The sequence below is a fragment of the Pleuronectes platessa genome, chromosome 12, assembly GCF_947347685.1.
Source record: "Pleuronectes platessa chromosome 12, fPlePla1.1, whole genome shotgun sequence".
NCBI lineage: Eukaryota > Metazoa > Chordata > Actinopteri > Pleuronectiformes > Pleuronectidae > Pleuronectes > Pleuronectes platessa.
This window is the reverse complement of record NC_070637.1, coordinates 19,202,358-19,225,653: the sequence shown is the minus strand read 5'-3', so window position 1 is coordinate 19,225,653 and position 23,296 is coordinate 19,202,358. Positions and strand designations below refer to the sequence as shown.

Genomic DNA, 23,296 nt, shown 5'->3' with positions numbered 1-23,296 from the left:
CTCCAGTGCAAGGTCCTGGTATGCCAGGCCCAGGACTACAACTCCCGCTGCCGCCGTGGCTGCATGGCGCGTACGGCCAGAGACCTGGGGTCAGAACATCACAGCCAAACTATGGTCCTGGGTCCCATCAAACTCCAAGGTCTGTAGCCATTTTTACTTCGTTTTCATATCAACGATGGATCAATTAAAAAATCATATTAGCTGAGCTTAAAGAAAACTCATTGTGATCTCATGTTTCACGATTTCTCTTCACAGACCCTGGGAGAAACCAAGAGGGGACTCAAAAGCAGGAGAAGGTTTAACCGCTCCAGCCTGTTCATTGTGACAGTCATATATATTTTCTTTCTCTATCACAGTACCTGATTAAAAGCATCATCAAAAGACAACCTGTGTTTTTATACTTTCTTATGTCATACTCTAAAACACATATATAACAGCTTATAACAACAATAATTAAATCAATAATGTCACGTGTTTATTTTCTCTTCTTGAGCACAAAGAGGGAGGAGAAAAAAGAAACCAAAAGACAAAGAGCAGCTCAGTTAGAAAACACTTTACTTATAAATTAGTTTATCTATCTCACATTAAAATGATTTGCCAGGAGGCTTCAACATTCACCTAAGAACCTACGACACACAGAGAGCCTTAGGCAGTCAGTACTGGATGCTCTTATTACTGGTTAGCATGGTGACAGAGAGGGGGGGGGGGGTCCTACAAACAGTAACTATGATCTCCACGCATGTTGCTAAGCAACAGACAACAGTACCCATGACAAAGAACAATCTTGCTAAAGAAGCAGTCGTACTGCAACATGGTTTTGCTTTTTTGACACTGAACATCAATCCAACCACTCAATACAATACTCAGTAAATATTCAGAAAAGCACTGGGATCCATATGATAAATCTGATCTGATCCAAATCTCACAAAGGCTAAAACGTGGTATTCCCAGTGCTACGTGGCAATTCTGAAAAAAGTGATCACATGAGACACGAGACTTGGTGATTCTGTCCTAAACATGGAGATACTGGGTATTAAAGTGACTTCATACAATATCAAAAGACCAGAATGTAACATGATGTGATTCAAAGTGTGTGGAGGAACTTCAAAACAACACAACGTCAGTAAAATGTAGTTGAACAACTTTGCTGGCTGACCAGAATCACTGGTACAAAGTTTGGCCAGGTGTTAACGTGGGTGTCACCTGTGTTGAACAGCTGGCACAGATGCTTTTAAAGTTTCTTAGCAGCATTTATTGAGCAGAATTTTAGCGGAAAGAAAGAAAAATAGTCACGGCCATAGAGAGCGACGGCCAGACTTATTTTTTCTAAGGTTCTGGGCCTATCAGTTACAGTAAGAAGAGGTATGTGTAATAATAATCTTAAAAGTAACAGTCCTATTTATCTTGGACACAAAAGAAAGGTGACTTTGTCAGGCACTGCAAAGAAATAGTAGTAATGCACCAAGCACTGAAATAACTTCAACAAGGCTTAAGTTAGTAACTCAAGTCCGACAGTTTGGCTCCTGTGTGAGAAGCATTGGAGAAATATGTATCTATAAGTCCGGGAGGGTTGAGAATTTATTTGAGTGGTCCAGTCAGATTTCCCCTTTGTTTGTAAATCTGAGAGTGAACCTCCCACTTCACTCTCTTGACAGGCACAGGTGAGCTACAGTCATGTTTCCTCTGGGAGGTGATGTCAGGGTTTCAGTCGACAAAAAGATTCCACCTTGCAACTAATAAAAAAACAATAGCCCTTTGCATTGGTGGTGTCCCTTGAAAGGGATGATTTGTGTTTGGACAGTCCTGATTCTAATAAGGTATATACAATATAACAGTGGATAAGATTCCTGAATAATTTCCATCTAGCAGTCCCTGGTTTTCAATCAAAAAGTCAAATAATCTTTAAATCGGTTATTTATCTGCTATCGTATCGCATCATTGTGAGTGAATACTTTTCACTTTAAAGACAAATTTGAAAAGTTAGGCAATCAGTTAAGCTCAACATAGCGTTATTTTAGTGGTTTTTCCAGTTTCCTATGAATATGACTCTCTCCACCACCACAAATAAATTCTCAACCTTTACGAAAACACTGATCATCCATTAATAATACACTTGAATGGGCACCTTTAATTATACAAAAAGGAACCATCAGAATTTTGCCATTTCCTATATAAGTACAACGGTCAAAGGCTAGGCTACATCAGGGCCAAGTAAAAGACCAATAAATAAAGTTACTGTGGAATTAATAAAAACAAAGCTGTCCGTTGAAAGTTCGCTCAGATGTTTCCTCGTCCATCCATTACTTGTGCTGCCCGCGGGCAAAGTGGCAGGCGAAGTCATACTTGCTCTTGCACTTGTAGCCGCAGATGTTGCACTGAAATGGGTTCTCGTAGCCATGGCAGCCCATGTGGATTGTGTAGAGGATGTTGTCGGGGAAGTAGATGTCACAGTGCTGACAGTGATGCAGCGTGTGGTGGTCCTGGAGTGGGGCGGACAGGCCTGGGGCTGGCGTACTGGGTTGGCTGTTGGAGACACTAGGCGTACTGGTGCGACCACTGTGCTCGCTGCAGAGTCCTCCTCCAGGGCTGCAGTGGCTGTGCGGGGGAGCCCGGGGCTCTGGGGTGATTGGGGATAAGGAGGAGGCGCGAGCCACGCTGGCTGTGACATCTCCAGGAGCTGTGGAAGTGTGGGGCGGCTGGAGGAGGAATGGCTTCTCATCGACGATAGATTCTGCTCCTGGAGACATAGGAGGTTGAGTCAGGGCCTGGGACTCTGCTGGGAGGCTGGCCAACTGGCCTGCAAGTGTGGACAGCTGGTTCAGGGGGTTATCCATAATCATATCATGGGGAATATGATTTTGATTAGTGGCGAGCCCGTCCTCGACTGCCCCGCTCTGATTACCATAGGTCTCCTGACGTAAGTGGGGCAGCTCGTGAGAGAAGTCATTCACATTATCCGCCTTGTGCACCACCATAGAAGGGGGGCTGAAGTTGATGAGCAGCCGGCGACCATAACCCAAAGAGCTGGCCTTCTTCTGTAAAACACTCAGCATCTTCTTGTGGGAGAGGGAGCGAGCGCCTTTCATTGGGAGGAGTTTGTGGCGTCTGCGGCGGTGGTGCGACAAGTTGCTACGGTCACTGCAGCGGAAGGAGCACAGCTCACACTTGTACGGCTTCTCGCCCGTGTGCGACCGCATGTGGGCCTCCAGGTGGCGCTCGTAGGCTGAGGCGAATGGGCAGAGGTGACAGCGGTGCGGCTTCTCTCCTGTTAAATTGAGGAAAACAGGCTAAATAACAAAATATTTGTCAGCAGCGTCCTGCGAAATAGGACAACGAACACTCACCCGTGTGAATTCGGATGTGCTCGATGAGTCGTGCTGTGCCTCTGGTGGCGTAGTTGCAGTAGCGGCACTTGAGTTTGCCATCGTAGGTCCTCTCGAAGCCATCCACGAGGATCCCTGAACTGTCCTCCAGGGACATGTCCACTGTGGGGTGATCCAGGCCATTCTGACTGCAGTCTGTGAACGTCAACATCAGCAGAGCTTAGAATTCATACAAGAGAACAATACATGACCTACAATACAAACTCAGGTTATACTTTATAACTATATACTATCCCCCCCACCCCTCAGTGAATGTCAGCTGTGATCCTCAAATGATAAGTGTATAGATGGGTTACACCAGTGGTTGATGATAACAGGAAACAGTTAAGCTTGTCCCAAGTGAACAGAAACAATCAGTATAAAACTGCAGCAAAGCCAGAAGCCTACATTTACACATCAGGGCCACAAGCAGAGGTTAAGCATGACCCCCGGTACCTGCTGGCAGCTCGTCCGCCTCCTTGACGCCGCTGACGGAGCCGGATATCATGTTGACATGCTGGGTCTGCTGGCTCAGATACTCCTGGAAGTCCTTCACAAAGTCCAGCGTGTCCGGCTTTTCCTCACCCATCGAGAGAGAGAGAGAGAGAGGGCCCGACACTGAGACGACACGTCAACAGGAAACACCATTAACAAACACAGACACAGAGAGAGAGAAGTAAAATAAACAACATGGAGCTAAATGGTGATCAGAGCTGCACACACGTTACCTGTTCGCCGTCTGGATGTTAAACACTTGCGCTCACTTCCAACACGGTGACAGGTCAGTGCTGGAAACCAGTGTCCAAAGAACAGGAGCACAGTGCGGTCCGGTGGGAGCTCGGTCCCCGCTACACACAGCTCCTCGTCCCTGTCATGTTGGAACCGAAGCTACGTACGCTGCGTTAGCCGAGCGGCTAAAGTTAGCTTATCTCAGAGAAATCATCTTTATCGACAGGAAGCTCGTTATCTGCTCCACGCCTTCATGTTAATGTGTCACGTTCGGGTCTGATATAAAAACAAAAACCATCGAGAGAACTGCTGGTCTTAAAAAATGTCTCTGACGTCGACACGTTAGCTGCGAGTGTAACGGAAACACAACCTGAGAAATCAAAACAATAAACCAGTGGGAGGGGTGAAAGTGCAACACGTGTGCACCGCTGAAAAGCGTCCCGACAGCAGCGAAGAGCAGAAGAAAAGTTCCTACCACTGAAGCTGTTTACAGAAAATCCTGAAAAGTCCCACAAGCTTCCACCTTGTGTGAAATCACAAAATCTACAGTGAAGCAACTGAGAAGAGCAACGTGATCGGACTCTGCACTTGTTTGTCTGTCAATCTGATGACCTACAAGGCCTGAAAGCGCTGCATTGGGTACTGTATAATATCAATGCTGTGTAATTACACATCAGAGGGGTTCGTACACATTTTTAAAATTATAATGTATAAATCAAATATCTCTAAACAAACTTTATCAAACCAGGTACAGGAGAAGGAGAAGTTTTCCCTATTTGTTTTTGGCTTTCTGACAAGACATGCAACAGTTTCTTTTCTCTTGTTTAGTTTTAAATTGAATATGAAGACAACAGATATAGTATCAGTTTAGATGATGATGATGATGATTCCCTACCAATGAGTTAGTGAACCTGAGAAGAACCGTTTCCACTGATTAAACTGTGAATTTGCTCAAAACACAGTCATCCTGGTTTGAAATAGGGAATTTTTCTTATGTCATTTTCTATGCCTGAATACTGAACATATCAGCTTAATATAGTACAGGTCTAGAGGGTTTTAGAATAAAAATACATTAGATTTGGGGAAGCTACTGTTTAACATTAATGTATTAAAGGCCTATAGTTGGACATCAGATTGGGGAGGTCACTTACTTAAGATGCAATTTTTCATAATAAATCAAATGCCTTCAAACAAACTTTATCCAACCAGCTTCCTAAAAGTTGCCTTTGATCGACAGACGAAGATTTTACGTGTCATGAAAGTGATTAAACAGTTTTTCATTTACTTTCTGATAAAACAACAGTTATTTCTTTCTTAGTTTCATATTTAATATTAAGAAATAAACCAGTGTATCATTAGAGATTTTGGCAAAGCCCCTATAACGAATTTCTACATTGATGATCTTTCATTTAAACATTTAACTCTTATGCAGGAGGAACTTGTTTTAGAAATCTTGCACGTACGTCGTACGTAATAAAGCTATTAAATTGTTTTGTAATTATCTAAAATTGTATCAGCTTTTGAAAAACAACGCACTTAGAGACAGTAACTTTTTGTTTTTCTACAGATGTGTGAATATATAACACCCCTCTCTCGCCACCAGCTAATGAAGTTAACTGATAGCGTGTCCATTCAGTCGTCGCTGACATGACACACTTTCTGGATGTACAGCTTCCAATTAGGAACAAGTGGCAAATGAGCCACAACAATTGCATTACTTTCCAAAGCTATTGACTCATTCATGTTTTATCATGATCAATAATTCACCAGTCGGGGCTTGGTGAAGATCGCGTTGCCCCATTTGTGTCAAAGATGTAGGAAAGGCACTGAGGAGAAGATGATAAACGACCAAGTTGAGGGCGGCTGCCGGATCCTTTTACCACATTACAACTGCCACTGTCAGAGCTGCGGTATTACAGCAGTAATGTAAACCAGCTGGCAGGGAGCTCCTCACTTTGTAACACAAGTCGATCGTTTGGTGTTTACACTTTATCTCCCTGTCCATACTCTATTCTCGAACACGTATAACTTGTGTGTCCCTCATTTTAACATATTATCACATATTTCAACTCCCCCCCCCCCCCCCCCTTCCACAGGTCCTTCTTGTTCACCTGCTGCTGCATCTTGTCCACATGCGAGCACAGTTCCACATCCAGACACTGGATGGCGCACATGTCTCAGTGGTGGAACAGGTAGTGCCCATGATTCTACCACACACTGGTTTGAGACACATGTTCTCCACACATGACACAAGAGACAAAGCTAAGACATGTGGACGAGTAGCGTTCAAGAGGACGAGGTCCCCAGGACGAGGTTTGACTCCCCACAAGGTTTGACTCCTCACCATCACTCAGGTTGTGACTCTCCCCGTTCACACAATGTTCAGTCAGATAGTTGAGCCCTGTGTTTGTCAGCTGCCTGTCCCAGAGGACACAGGGGGGGGGGGGGGGGGGGGGGGGGGGGTGCATGACAGTCGACCTCACCGGTTGAACCATGACCGCCGGAGCAGCCAATTACATCAGCTCCTAACAGCCTGTCCACACTAATGTTATTTTATTGCAATTTAATTATTCTCAGGTTTCCACGGGGCCGGGTCCCGTTGAATAATTCACACACAGCCACAATGATTTGTCGGCAGGAAAAAGACAAAGTGCACACTTCTCTGCGCTCTCATTTGTTTCAGTGCTATTGTTTTTAACTCCCATCATATAAATCATAGAAACAATAATCTTATGTTGTGTTTCAAACTAAGCATGTCCCGCAGTTAGAATCAATGCTGCATTCGGTTTAAAAGGGTAGATTTATTACGCCTAAAAATACTTAAGGCGAATAATTGGTCATACTTAATTTTGCATTAATGACATGTCCACGGCGCAATATATTAAGCTGTTCTGTTAAAGGGCATTGGGCATGTATTAATGAGTGGGAGAGCAGGTAATACTCAGATAGGGATTAGTGAGGCTGGCATTTACACCTTATAATGCTGTGGTCACATTAGTCAATCAATCAAGACTTGTATAGAAAGGACTTTATATAGTAAACCTTCCTTTTCCGCCGTGGTTACGTTTACATCTAACGATAACACACTCTTCCAAAAATGTTGTCAATTAAAAAAAGGAAAATTGAATAAATCATATATTTAACATTTTGTAAAGATCAGACTTGAACTCAAAATCTTCCACCTCAGGACTAATCAGATTCAGATGAGCGAGTTTGAAGACACACAGTGGCACATGCATAATGGGCTCTGGGACAACACCTGTCTTTGAGAAGGTTGCAGTGTTATCCACTTGCTCTGATTCACATTTAAAAGGCCTGAATACAAAAAGGTTCCCTCCTCCTCTTAACTGCTTGATTTACAGGCTATTTGTGGTTTAATGCCACACAGGACAATTAATTTTCTCCTCCTTTACCGAAGGAAATGGGAATTTAATTTAGAGAAGGTCTTAAGCAGTTTTTTAAGACTGGGTGTCATTTGTTGGGCTTGTGTAAGAGCTGCATTAGAGATTACCCTCCTGGAAAAGCTTTTTAATCCCAGACAAGTGCAGCCATAGTAACGGCACACAGGAGCCTCTCGGAGGCAGAAAGGTGAAGGGGGACTTCGACGAGATTTATTCTTCTTCAGCTGAGACTGTTTCTTTCTTGAGGTCTCCGGCTCCACGTGGAGCATTTGAAAAAGAACTGAGAGGTGGGGGATAGGATAAAGGAGGTATATATTAAGCTTTTCTTTCCTCTCACCACTTAATTTCCTTGCAGGCGCGCCTTGCGCCGTTGTAATGAATGTAATTGCCGCCTTTGATGAGAATGCTATTATCTGGATCACACTTTACATGGGCAAACAAGACTGCCCCTCCTTCCACCTCCACCTCCCATTTAACTCAGCAATGAGACCCCCCAATTATGCAGGGAACAAGTGGCTTTTCATAAAGCCAGCGTGTCGCTCTTGATTGGTGAGGCTGGGAGCCGGCTACATGTGGACAAAGGATAGATTAGATGTGATATAGGCACACCAAAAACCCCATTTCCTTGATTAATTTCCTGCATGCCTCACAGAAAGGGCCCACTCTCTCCCCACTGAATTCTATCTCTCCTTAAAAGGCAAACTTTCATCTTTTGATAGGTGTGGCACCTCAATGGACAGACGGACATTTTATTGACCCAAGTTTGACCACAGCTGCCCGGATCGCAAGAGAGATTAGGAGCGAAAAGAGAAATGTTCCACGTCCACGTGGGAGGACGGGATTATTTTTCTTATAAAACGTTCAACATCGTTGTGGTCCTTCATTTTTCTGCCCTCGGCCTGGATCAACTTACTTTTTGTGCTGATCTGTTTGCACTCTCTGCACACACACAAACACACACACACACAAACAAACACACAGCTCGCTCATTCTCTGTCTCTTTCACACACCCACGCACAGACACACTGAAGCACGCTAAACACCCATTTGATAATAGTGGCGAACAGATATGATGGTAGTTTATGAGGCGACACGCGATAAAACTGCTGTCACCTCAGGAAGTTCAAGTGTTCTTCTGACTGCCTTATTACCGTATTAAAGCACGACTCGACAAATTCACACACACACACACACACACAGACACACACACACACACACACACACACACACACACACACCTCAGCCTGGCTCTGGCAACGTGCCGTGATTCTCTCTAATATTCCACCAGGCTGAAATATTGAGAACAATCAAATCGACTGTCACAAGTGACAAATTATACTATTACTCCTCAAAGATTGTCATCCTTGAAATGTATTCATAGCCATTTCTTCTTTATCGGTGAGTGATTATTCCTCCAACCAAGCAATTCTCCTGTGATGAATTGGTAATCAATTCATTTGACTGTTATGCTTTGAGAATGGCTGCGAGGAATCGGCCGCATTGGTCACTCTCATCCACTTGCATATACAGTGCCTTGCATAAGTATTCACCCCCTTTGGACTTTTCTACATTTTGTCATGGTATAACCACAGATTAAAATTTATTTCATCGTGAGTTTATGTAATGGACCAACACAAAATAGTGCATCATTTGGAAGTGGGGGGAAATATTACATGGATTTCACAATTATTTACAAATAAAAATCTGAAAAGTGTTGAGTGCATATGTATTCACCCCCTTTACTGTGAAACCCCTAACAAAGATCTGGTGCGACCAATTGCACTCACAAGTCACATTTGCAAGTCACATAATTAGTAAATAGGGTCCACCTGTCTGCAATTTAATCTCAGTATAAATACACCTGTTCTGTGACGGACTCAGAGTTTGTTGGAGATCATTACTGAACAAACAGCATCATGAAGACCAAGGAGCTCACCAAACAGGTCAGGGATAAAGTTGTGGAGAAATATGAAGCAGGGTTAGGTTATAAAAAAATATCCAGAGCTTTGAACATCTCTCTGAGCACCATAAAATCCATCATAAGAAAATGGAAAGAATATGGCACAACCGCAAACCTACCAAGAGGATGTCGTCCACCCAAACTGAAGAGTCGGACAAGGAGAAAATTAATCAGAGAAGCAACCAGGAGGCCCATGGTTACTCTGGAGGAGTTGCAGAGATCCACAGCTGAGGTGGGAGAATCTGTCCACAGGACAACTATTAGTCGTCTACTCCACAAATCTGGCCTTTATGGAAGAGTGGCAAGAAGAAAGCCATTGTTGAAAGGGATCCATAAAAAATCCCGTTTGGAGTTTGCCAGAAGCCATGTGGGAGACACAGCAAACATGTGGAAGAAGGTGCTCTGGTCAGATGAGACCAAAATTGAACTTGTTGGCCTCAATGCAAAACGCTATGTGTGGCGAAAACCCAACACTGCCCATGACCCTGAGCACACCATCCCAACAGTGAAACATGGTGGTGGTAGCATCATGCTGTGGGGATGCTTCTCTTCAGCAGGTACAGGGAAACTGGTCAGAATAGAGGGAAAGATGGATGGAGCCAAATACAGGGAAATCCTTGAAGAAAATCTGATGCAGTCTGCAAAAGACTTGAGACTGGGGCGGAGGTTCATCTTCCAGCAGGACAATGACCCTAAACATACAGCCAGAGCTACAAAGGAATGGTTTGGATTAAAGAATGTTAATGTCTTAAAATGGCCCAGTCAAAGCCCAGACCTCAATCCAATAGAGAATCTATGGCAAGACTTGAAGATTGCGGTTCACAGACGGTCTCCATCCAATCTGAATGAGCTTCATCTTTTTTGCCAAGAAGAATGGACAAACCTTTCCATCTCTAGATGTGCAAAGCTGGTAGAGACATACCCCAAAAGACTTGCAGCTGTAATTGCAGCGAAAGGGGGTTCTACCAAGTATTGACACAGGGGGGTGAATACTTATGCACCCAACAGATGTCAACTTTTTTGTTCTCATTATTGTTTGTGTCACAATAAAATTTATTTTGCACCTCCAAAGTACTATGCATGTTTTTTTGATCAAACGGGAAAAAGTTTATTTAAGTCTATTTGAATTCCAGTTAGTAACAGTACATAATGGGAAAAAGTCCAAGGGGGGTGAATACTTATGCAAGGCACTGTATGTCCGGCACTCACCCGTGGTCCTGTTGGGCCTGATGGATGCCAGCTGCCCCGACCACCTGACTCTTAAAGGTTTATACCATCAGAAACAGCTTGCCATCCGCGCCCAGTCACGACAGAGAAAGAATTGGCCAATATTTTTGACTGAAGTGGCATTTTAGCAGTATTTATTTCATGGTCCCACTACCAAAACCAAGGGTCACAAATAAAGAAGATGGTATAATAGCTTTTGACTGGCCAGCGAGCTCCCGACTTGAAATGAAGTGTCCAGTTGTGAGTTATCGTGGCCAAACGTCATTTGTACAGCCTGAAAAGTGGGGACATTTTTCTAGCCTGTCACTCTCTGGCTATAGCTCATTGTCCTGAATGATGCCTCTGAACGCACAGTTGCCCTAATACGAGCATTTCACTCGTGCGGCAAGAAGCCTGGCAATGGATTAGCCTGTCAATAGCAAGATAATATAGTGCATCCACTGGAACATCCTTAAACTCCAGTGGGACACTCATGTAGAGCATTGACTCTCAACATGTCTGCCACACTGCACACGTTTGCTATGATCTTACTGCAGCTGACTGAAACTAAACTAAGATCTGTTTTGTTTTTTTAAGCTAACACGTATTTTCATCAATTGCTAATTATTGTCTCCTTTCTCTTTTCTCCATATATATATAGGTTTGGTTCATGCAATGTCTAAAATAGCAGGTTTTCAAAGTGCTTGTTTTCTCCAAATTAAATACAAACAATATGTAGTCAACCATCACATGAGACGAGTAGAGTTTCTTGATTTTTTTCTTGAAAAGTGATTAATCAATAACCAAAGTATGATCTAATTAATTTTCTGCCAATTTTCAAATCGATTAATCATCTAATCATTTCAGCTCTACTCTTTTTATCCAGCCACGTTTATCCTAAAATGTAAATATAAAGGCAAATAATTTAAGCAGTAAAATAAAACTTTTCATATCGGCAAAGATAGTCTGAGAGAGGTTCACATGTGCTGAATGAATTTGTCTGATTTATTGGTTGACTTTTATTTTGAATCATAGGATAAAAGGTCTCAAAAGGTAATAAAACATTCCCCTCACCTCTTAACAAATAAAGATCCCTATCTTACAATTCATCAATAAGAACAAAACTAGTCACAAATTCATAGAGGAGCTGGCGGCATTAAAAAGTCCAGTGCTCTCTAAATTAGCTGTTGAGTTTTGATCTCTGTATGGATCTCCTGGAGTGGCTATTGAGTCACAGTAAAGAGTGGTCTACATCGGACAGTCCTGCTAATGTGAGGGAAGTTTTAGATTAATGAGGCTTCTGCCCTTTGAGGATATTGATCAAAGCCAATCTGGCCATGAACGATTTCCCATGCTGCCCTGCTCTAGTATTAATAATGTATCAACATCATGAACAGAACTGGGCTCAACATTTCTGGGGGGCACATACAGGATAAAAAAAATACTCAAAGCTCCAAGAAACGTGAGGCCCACTTTAGATTAGCGGTTGAGTGCTGATCTCTGTATGGATCTAGTGGAGTGACTGGTGAGTCTGATGGGACTGAAATGGATGACGAGGAAAGTTTTAGATTCATTTACAAAATTCATTTAATTTTAAACCACATTATAATATCAAATTATTTAGGGTGAATAGCCGTTTAAAATTTATAAAAAATATAGTAACTCAAAATAAATGATCAAACTTTACAATTTTACATAAATCCTTGCTTTTCTGTACACTGAAAAAATTGCTCATCTTTAAAACCATTTGAAAATTGATAACACAAAAAAATTCAAATTAAAATGATCAATTGTGTTTATATAACATGTGAACTGTAATTTGAAAAAAATATTAATTTCTGTGCTCGCATTTTAGGTAAGCAAAATTATTTATTTTAAATATACCGTAACATTATGAGTTTTATTTTTTAAACTAAAACAATTCTTTTGAAACTATGCTTTTCACTGATGATAACAGAGGAATAACATACACACTGTCATGTAACGTACTCTGCAGCTCTCACACTGCCTGTGCTGCTGTGTTTATGCCTCTTTCAACGTGTGAAAATGTAAACACCTCCATGGAGAGCTGTGGGCTGTGTTGGGTCTATGGACTTTACTTGCAAAAAATGTCAAATCAACTTCCAAAATGTCTCAGTAAAATGGGGGGATGCTCCACCATAGATACAAAGACATATTTAGGCTGCATCCCCAGAACAGCAGCCCCAGTTTAAAGCTCCAGAATCTGCGTCCTCTCACCACAGCGGCTCCGTCGCTGGCCCTCCTGCAGGCATCGTTAGCCAGACGATGATGGGAGCCAGCCTCGACCATAATGGGAGGGTTGACTGACCCCTGACCTCGTATCGATCCCCCGCCTGTGTCCAGCTGGGCCTCCCCAAACTCAGTCAGCTGGAGAGGTGTTTAAAAGCTAACCACCATAGTTCCCATCCACTCTGCTACACACTCATTAATTACATCATTTACCTGTGACAGTGACAAACCTGCCCGGCCACGCCGCAGTTTATTAGGGTCACTGTATAAAGACCGGGCCAAACCCAGATCAAGAGTGTGTGAGTGTGTGTGTGTATGTGTTTGTGTGCAATGGAGAGTAAAAGACCCCATCTCATACAGTTTGGGAGTATAGATGCGGTCTCCAGAGGGGGAGTGTGACTGTTTTGTCCTGGGCCGTCAGGCTCCTTAGTGGGGAAATTTATTTTGATTTATTTAATATGTGGAAAGACAAAGATTGCCAATTTCCTTCTACAGACGAGAATATGAGTATAGATTCTGGAAATACAGGGGAAACCAGCAAAGTTGATCATTGTAGTCCCTGTAAAACAACACGCAGGGAAAGGAGTTTGACATGTTTTTGGATGAAATATAAAATCTTGAGGATTTAAGGGCACTTTTCCTTTTATGTCCTTTGTGTTTTTACTTTCTGTGCCAATTCGCTGACTCAGTTCTTGGCCGCTCTTTGTTGTCTTTGACGCTCACAAGCAGTTGGATGTTTGTGGCCCATTCATTCCTCCAACTTTTGTTGCTGCCTTTGCATTCCCTCTTATTTCTGCAGGTGTCTCCGATTTTATATATCCGTCTAAAAATCACCCCCAAGTCCCCCCCCAACCGCCTTCAACCCTCCATCGCTTCTCCTTTTTCAGTATTCCCCTTCCTGTTCTCTTTACTATAGCCCTCCACACAATAAAAGACTATTGGTTTCCTCTTGCCATACCTTTCCCCACTACACGCTGGTATTTCAATCTTGACTCAATCGAGGAGGCTGACCTGGAGACATAAAGAATTGGCTTTAAGGCTTTCGAAATGGAACTAAATCTGCAGCAGGTCACACTGGGGGGAAATAAGTGGCAAATGTAAGTAAGCATGAAATAGTTTTTCATAAATAATCCAAATGACAGCAGGCTTTCTAATGGTGCCAGGGGGCTGTAAAAGAATATGTTGCCAATTTCTCCCCTATTAAAGTGAAATAGAAAGCCAAATACATAACGGTGCTGACGGAAAAGTTGCATACCTGGGCCCGTAGCAGTGGAGATTGAGGACACATTTGGGTGTTAGAGGTAGTTGTAGTTGGGGGTAAGGAGGTGGAGTGATTGCTAGCCTTACAGTCGAGGTCTTCTCGCTGCGAGAAAACAAATGCCCCTCCTTCACATCAAATCAATTGGTCAATAACTGGCCCCCTTTCCTGTGTGTGCACAGGTAGGCAGCTCTCATCTGTCCCTGAGCAATGTTGATTTGATTTGCACTTGTGTTTTTACAAATAATCAATGCTCCATTTTGAATAATACAGGGGCCGGTAACAATACACCTCGTCAGAGATGGAAAAAAGGAGGGAAACAAAGAAAGAAGTAGGAGGTTTTAATGGGAATGCCATTAAGATAGATGTAACGATTCTGTGTGGGTGTAACAGACTCCAAAATAGCACAGATCATCTCAGTAGTTCTTCAGATCACTCAAGGTAAACGGCGGTAAAGAAGTATTCTGAACCGTCACTGAAGATAAAGCAAGGCTTAAACACCCACTACATTAAAGATGTTTTTCAAAAGTAGAAGTATACATTTTTATTCAGGAGACGTTTCTGCTCTAGGTGGTTGAAGTAGAGCCGCATCAAGCTAATACTTATATTTACAGTTTATACAGTTTCATCTCATCATATCTTTCTAAACAGAATCAAAGAAATCATATATAAATATGAAAGTAACTGGCTAAAGCAGAGTATAAAGTAGAATGACACAAACGTTTTCAATTGAAGTAAAAGTACCTCAAATTTTTGACAGTTACAATCCAGTACGGCCGAAAACATCTTTGTGTTCATGTACACACTACCCATGGTGTGTATGTGAAAACAAGGATTTGACCTACAATCGTGTGTGTGTGTGCGTGTGTGTGTGTGTGTGTGTGTGTGTGAGTGAGTGAGTGTGTGTGAGTGTGTGTGTGTGAGGGAGAGAGAGGCTGATTTGAAGTCCCTCTCAGTCAGACTGTTATTTATTGCCATTAAATGGTTAATTTTCCTGGGTGCCCTTCAGGGGGTGCGTTCAGATGTAAGGGAGATAGAGTTGTCAGTGGCTGCTGTGAATGCTTGATATATTAAGGGAGTAACTGTGAGGGATCCATTAGGGTCCCTCACATGTGTCCCATTCTTACTTAAAAAGACGGAAAATGACGACATTTATTAAAATGTATGTTTGGGTAGTATTTGACATATCCTCTATAGGTTGTTTTAATATCACATGTAACATGTGAGTGGTCTGTATTTATAAAGCGCTTGAGTCTTTGCATATCCATATTTTTCTCGATGTATCTTTGTCTATACCCAGTAGGTTATTTATTGGGTACACCTGGCTAAGAATGCACATGAGAGGTAATATTGCACATGATATTGAATTAACTTGATGATGAACAAAAAGAGTAATGTCACAATATGTACCACGTTGCAGAGTCAAAGTATATGTCTAATATATTTTACGCAAAGATGGTTTCTATGAATTTAGGCATACTTTACCACATTGATGCCTCTTTTAAATGTTGGGTTTTTTTGGTAAGTTTTATTTAGCAATCTGATTCTGTAAAAACAGGTTGAACCGGAGCAGGTGTATCAGCAGGACCTCGATCCAGTGGCTCTAGATCACAATCATTGGCTCCAAATGCCTCGTCCATCTTAGAGCGTATGGGTCGTATGTTTACAGGTCAGTGAAGTAAACTCACTTTGTGCATGGAATCATTGTTATGTCGAAACAATCGAGTGTTTTATTCAAACAGCTGCATAAACATTGGTTGGTATCACAACACCGAAATCCACTAAATAAAAAAATAGGTGCATTTAGGGTCAAATGATTCCCTCTATCTCACACTCACTCTGCGGATGTTCAAATTCATCCACTCATTCAGTGTCGGTGTGTGTGCGCCGGCCTCACTTGTCTCTGCTCAGGTTTCCTCTCATTAGTGCGTCCTGACAGCTGAAGGAAGAGGCAGAGGAGCCATACTAATCAGCTGACAGTAATAACACTCTTTACCACCCCGCGACACAAGAGAGGGAGAAAAGAGAGCAAACAAACTCCAATTACTGTCCGTCACAAGGAGGGGGCACAATCATGTTTGGCCGCTCTCTGTAATCATCCGCTCCTTTACTGAGCTCACAGGCCAAACAATCGGGTCAGTGGAGTTGTGTCCACAGAGAGGAGATGAATATTAGTGTCAAGTAGGAAAACACCAATTTTGCTCTCTGACTTGGAAAGTGTGAAGCTTGTTGAGTTTAATAGTCTTGCTCCAGTTTTGTGTGCGGGTATTTCCTCCTTCCCTCGTCTCAGATAAGTGCAGGTTCTCTGCAAACCTGATAGAAGAGCAGGAACAAAGAGGCAGTTAAAGTGCTATTAGTTTTGATTGGTTAGTAATGGGCTCTTATTCATTAGCCAATTTATTGATCCATCCGCAATCAATTTTGGCTCATCCCCAAACCCGTGAGCTGAATCTCAATCCATTTCCTCCAAGTGTCTGAGTCACAATGAAAATTGACCCCAGCCCTTCACATACTTCATTCTGAGGAGAAGATGTGGATCCTCTGGTTAATGTGGAGTTCTGTCACATTACAGTGGAGCGCACACATCAGTCACATTTGTATGTCCCAGCCTGTTGGCCTCAGAGGACCGAGGCTGTGGAGAGGAGGTCTGCTGTCTCCGGCCTGTGGACGCTCTCTGTACGCTAAAGTCGCCTCCTCGGCTCTGCTCACGGGGGTCGAGGGCAGCACTTTCTCATCCCTCTCAAGATCCCATCTTTGATACCACCGGCTCCTCTATTATGCAGCGGCACAGAGGGATCAGCTGTCTCCTTGGTTGTGGACAAAATAATGCGGTGACACTGAGTGTGCATTACACCAGTTCTCTGGGTCAAGGCTCTGGGTTCGTAGCCAAGCTCTTAACAGGACAGTACAGCCAGTTAACCTTGTTTGAATGTGTTGTGAATGAGCCATCTTGTGCAGATGAGGCCCTTTTGAAGACAGATTAAGTGCAGCAGTGATCGGGAGATGGATCCACGGTATCGAGATCCCGCTGATAAAAGCACTCGACCAATCCGGAGTGAGTCTCAGCTGCCAATTCTGACGTTTCACCCCGTTTTTACAGCATGAGATTACCAGTTCAAACTAAACTACTGGAAAAACAAACACTTCAACATGTATCAGAGTGATAAGAACTACCTAAAAAAGACAGAAATCATCCTTGAGAAAAATTATTTGATGTTTATGTTTGACTTTGTTGTTAGGCCTATGTCCCATCCTCTAACATGGAGGAGGCCGGGAGTACCAGGGCCCACAATGTGTTAATCTGTTGGATTTGAGCGTGAGGTAGAGAGCATGGCTAAAGTCACACCAGATATTAGCCCGTTCCTACTCTTTATGCTAAGCTAAGCTAACCGACTGCTTGCTGGCTGCCGCTACTCCTCAAGTCCGAGGAAAGCAAATACTTCCCAAATCAAAGTGTCGAGTGATCCTCAGATATTTCTGCTGATGAGTTTCCATGAATCAGCGGCGGGATTAATGAGATATGAAACAAACAAGCTCCTCTTTTATTTTTCAGACTACATTCTTGCACGGGTCGCTCGGGTCACATTTAGATATTGTTAAGTGTCTTTGAATAGCTCCCTTGATTTCACAGTTCCAAATGACCCGCGATAATCAGGTCATTAAAATGAGCCCATTCTCCACATCTGACACACTTCCACTGCCGTCTCATCTGAATAACAAATCAGCTCTGGAGGGCTTTCTCAAACAGAAAGAGGGGGTGGGGGAGGGAGAGCTGGGTGGGGGGGGGGGCCGGTTTTCTCTTTATTTTCAGGTTAAACTTATCTCTATATTTGGGAGCAAAGATAGTAAGTAAGCCAGAGGGAGGGGGAAAAGGTCCTGTCAAAAGTGCCAGTGCCTGTGTGAAAGTACCCAGTTTTCTTAATTCATCCCTTAGGACCGGATAAGTCTATCAATCTGTTAAATTGGAAAGCCATTAGGTGCCCTGGTTTATGTGTTTCAAGCTGTTAACTAGAGGCTGATTGATTGTTGTTCCTTTGATGGGATATGCTGATCTAATCTCACTGTGTGCGCGTTTGCAATAAATTACACAATTCATTTCCCCCATTTAGAGCGGGGCTGGTGGGGGGGATCGCACCTCCAGGCATGCCTCCGCTCTGCAGGCAAAAGAGCAGGGAACCTATTTTATGGTGCCATTTAGCCAGCAAGCTTTCAGCAATTCCAGCCTTCTTTCTAAACCCCCCCATCCCCCTCCCTCCCTCGCCCGCTGCCCCTCCAACAAAAAAATCGAAGCATAATCAAGGTGTGTGTTTAGAAAATTTATTGTTATAATTTCCCACCATAATCTCTTCCATTTTCCTGCAGCCGCGCCGACATAGATCATCATCTAAGAGGAGAGAATGGATAGCAGTTTAAAATTTATCGGTCTTTGATTCTCAATTATATGTGTTTATGACTTCATCTGTCTTCAGTGACTTCAACCTTTTCCATTATGGTGGAATATTATTTGTACGGAATCCATTAAATTCACAAGGCAGGACTCTAATGGCCGGGCTGCAGCGATTTGCAGGGGGAAAAGTTTTGAAAGGCTGGCTTTAGGAAAAACGCGGCTGTTATGACACAAGAAATTGCTTTATTGATGGTCTGCTCTGCTGCCTGTGCATTCGGCCATTTGTTACCCGGCCCATGTCTATATCTCAGCCTGACACTGATGAGAACTTTTTCTGTTGCCCTCTCCTGATTACCCAGTTGTAATGACACATCCAGGCGGGCTGGGCAGAAGCTGACGATCCAGGGCAGAGTTTTTAGAGGTACAGAGGGTAGATATCGAGGCTGGGTGCCTGAGGGGGCTCGGATGAAGCTGCTCATAATATAGAAAAAGGGCTACATCGCTCCTGTGACTGCTTCCGTCCAAACCTCACAGAGGTCATCATCTCTGCTGAGAAACAATAAAGCCAGAGAAGAGAGTGATAAAATGTAGATAAAATGAGAGCAGGGGAGATAAAAAGGGAGGATACATCTTCTCTGTGCCCATACGGTACATGCTAAGTGACATGTTTTCAAATTATTTCTAAAAGTGATTGATCATGCACCGAGGGAATATCACAGCCTCATGCGACCGAGGTAGATTTGCCAGGAGAGCTGTCATCCTCATCTTAAATACATGCTGTTTCCCGTTTGCACAGAAAGTAACAAGATTCCCTCCAGTCAAGTGGCCTCTGAAGTGTTCCAACCTGAATGACATTGAGCTCCTTCCGACTGGTTGGTGCACGGGGCCGAGTAAAAGCTAATCAGGCCGTAATTCAAGACTCGCCAGGCCACTTACAATCAATACCGGCACAATCCCAATTAAAGTTTGCCGGGTCACTGGAGGGCCACCAATTCCTTTCCTATACTTTAAAAAGCAATGCTTAAATCCAAGTGATCTCTGCCGTGGCCTTCATTGGTTTAATGTCTCGTTCCCAAACACAGAGTGGCCACTTAAAAGTGCGAGAAGGACACAGGGTGGACAGGTTTCAGAGATAAATGTAGCGTCCGTGTGAAGGCAGTTTGACACAGGGAGCTGGTTGTGGAAACTCTCAACTTCAATTCCTCTCACCAACAACAAACAACACGTTCAGAGAGGTAACGTGCAAGGATTCATCAAATTACATCCATCTTTACCTCAGCCACAGTTATTGTGTACAGCTATAGATAATGTTTAGTCTCTCGTAGCTATAGACTGTAGCACAGCAGAATGTGATCTGTATGTTTATGAAAATTGACGGTACTAAGTGTACTGAACCACTATTTTGAAGTACTTGTACTTGACTTGAGTATTTTCTTTCCATACTGCGTTATCCCTCTGCTCTACTAGATTTTAGAGGCGGATGTAATGTGTTAATCATCGTCATTCACCTGAACTTCATACTTACTACGCTACTTTTAGATTAAACATATTTTAAATGTGGTATATTTAACATGTTTCATGCACATGAAGATTTCACATACAAAATATCTACATATCATGTTTGTATCATACAATGCAATGTTATGGATTATATGATTTAATAATAACACTAGAAGTACTTCTGAGATTCTCAAGAATCATTGCAGATTTTTTTTCAAATCTATCGTTGTATATATCAGTATTGGAATCGGGTCCTAAAATGCCCAATCCATCAAGCTCGTCTAGTAATAGAGAATTTTTACTCATAAATTGATCAGACAGCATTAGATACCAGTTAGAGATTAAAAACACTTTATGATCAGAATAGGATTTTTTTTGTTGATAACATTACAAAAGTCAAAATTAAATGAATCTATGACAACAAAATACAAGACGTTAATGCATCAGATGTATGGATTAACGTACACATACATCTGATGCATACGCATAGGCTATACAGAATCTCTCAAGGTATTACATACTGTAAATATTAATATTGAACTATTTTTAGGTAAATAACATTTTCCCTACATGACCTCTGCTTGCAGTGGATTATATTTGAATTGCAATGTTGCTGCTTTAACCGAAGAATCTGAATATTCCCTTCCACCACTGTGCAGAACTCAAAACAACAGACTCACCGTTCCAACATCAACATCTCTGAACCCTCCCATTCTCCTCCCAGTTCTCTCCCTCCGAGCTCTCGCCACTGCATCCACGTCTTTTATCACAATTTTGACCCACAGAAAGGAATTCTCACAAGATATCAAAACAAAAATCTATATTTAATATGGGAGCAATTACAAAGTGAAGTTGGCTGCACAGGGCCGTTGTCACCACAGCGCGTGTTTTTCATCAAATAGGTCATTAGACGATGATGGATGTAAACCTATAAAGTATCTAAACTGGACCTTTTAACAAACCACGAGCAACACTATCATTTCTCTAATAGAACCTGCTGACCGTGTCATTCCCTCCTGCCATTTGTCATTTTTCCTTGTGAAATAATCAATATCTGGGCGCTTTGAAATAAATAATATAAAAGTCATAGTAACCTACCCGAGGAGCAACAAAAATAGACTTATGGAGCATTCAGAAGGCCATTGTAGCCCGTGGGCAGCGTCTGCTGCATGTTTCTTATCAATGCATAATATTAAATGTTTTTTTTTTTATCAAAGCACAGGATCATTATTTGTTTATTTTCAGGGTTAGCGTCTGTTATGTTCCCATTACATCATGTTGGACTGCTAATATTTGTGATGTAAATATGACTGAGCTCCTCAACAATCTATATTTCACTATTCTAAACCAAACAGGCTAACATGATAAATACGGTTACTTTTACTCAATGTTTAAAATAATAGAAAGGAGATTAATGACCTCTGCATACTGAACAGCAGACAAATAACAAACGACTTTTAATTTAATTTTAAACATTTGATTCCATTTCTATATTCATCAGTCATCAGCTTCTCTGGGTTTAATTGGCTGCATCCTGAGCTCACTGTGTTTACTTTTTAAAAATTGTGAATTACGATTGTAAACTGTACATTTTGGGGTCAGATCGGATCAGGCATGCCCAGCCTCATCTTCGAAGGGTTTTATTTGCTTGCCAGAAAGTAGTCACATTTACTATGAGGAATACAATGGGTCCCGAACTGTTTTTAGACACAGACCAGTTTGCCATATTCCCATTAGGATTTTCCCATTTATCAGGCTAATGTTCATTCTCTGGATTTTGTCGAAGCTCCTAGCCAAAGATACACATTTGCACCTGCGTGTGAGAGCACCATGAACTCGCTGTTGTGATGAGCAACGTAAGCAGAGTCAATAATTACATCACAGTAACAGGATATCACCGCTCGAGCAGCTCACTAAATGAACAACATGTGTTAATTGCATGGAAAAGCTGGTGCATGTAAGAACTCCACATATGACAGGGGATGAAAAACAGCACCAGTGAAACCTTAACCTTGACACCTACACTCTGCTTTTCACCCCCTCACCCCCAATACACACCAACACACTCTGTCCACACACTTGCATTTCCCCCACATGGCCCACAGAGGACGCTGCCTCCCCGTTCTACCTCCTCCTACGCAAGCTTTCCCACTGCTTCCTCTTCTTCTTCTTTTTTAAACAAGTCAATTAATATCAATGAGTGAATATACATAGCACATTTACAAAGAGTGCAATCTGAGGGATGAATTAACCACATCGATTTCGGGGGGGGGGGGGGGGGGGGGGGGGGGGAATAAATGACCGTGTGACCCGCAGACATTGTGGAGGTGTCCCTCGCTGGAAATCGATGGATTAGAAATATGAATCTAATCGCCCATTGGTGACACGTGGAGAAGCTGCAGCCTGATCTCAGGCCTTTTTCTTATTGTGTTTGAGGAGCGAATATTTGAGGAGCAGCTATTTGACATTTCCACAGCTGGCCTCGTGACTCTTATAGATATATTTTACTCTACTAGTCATATGTGAATTCAAATTATCACACAATTGAGACATATTTATTGGAGGAAAAACAAAACAGCGTGTGAATGTGACATTATTTTTTGCTATATTTAAATTGACTGTTAGCGTAGTATTATTATTGTTGTTGTTTTTATTATTATTTAGAATTAGCTGCTGTTGAACACTGGCTTGGTTATAATACACACTCATGGTTGGATTTTATTTTTCTCCTTATTTATCTTAACTATTTTAAACTTACCCATTGTTGGAAAGCATCATCACAAGGCCTCAGATGATCAGTGCAAGCTTTGAATACAGTCTATATTAAATTGAATATATGTTTTGGTGAGTTTTTAGAAGTGAAATAAAGTCTTACATCTCCTAAAATCCCAAAACACCCTTTATCCACAACCCACACCTGCAGCCCGAGTGAAAGTAGTTCAAAAATGTGTCACCGAGTTTATAAAGAGATTAAAAAATAAAATAAAGCAATCTGGATTCTGAGTAAGCTCGTGAGTGATCGACTGTTGTGTTAGTTGTGTGTTGAGGCGCTCATCCCAAACCTTCCTTTTTGGCGCAATAACAGCCCTGTGTTCATTTGCTGCCTAATTGGACTCTATGAGACCAATAACAGGCGAGAACAGCGCGGCCACGAGCCACAAAGAGGGAGGATGGTTTCTCTCTCTCTCTCTCCCTCTCTCACACACACACACACTCTCTCTCTCTCTCATACACACTCTCTCT

General features: G+C 42.4%; 1 protein-coding gene across 1 annotated transcript; it reads right to left on the bottom strand.

Moving 5' to 3' along the window:
• Nucleotides 1-453: 453 nt before the first annotated feature.
• On the bottom strand, nt 454-4,598 carry ikzf5 (IKAROS family zinc finger 5). Its single transcript, XM_053436397.1, has 4 exons — nt 4,091-4,598; nt 3,819-3,980; nt 3,345-3,518; nt 454-3,265 (listed from the first exon to the last, which is right to left on the bottom strand). The coding sequence occupies exons 2-4, from the start codon at nt 3,949-3,951 to the stop codon at nt 2,301-2,303; spliced, it is 1,272 nt and encodes a 423-aa protein (XP_053292372.1). The 5' UTR covers nt 3,952-3,980; nt 4,091-4,598; the 3' UTR covers nt 454-2,300.
• Nucleotides 4,599-23,296: the final 18,698 nt, after the last annotated feature.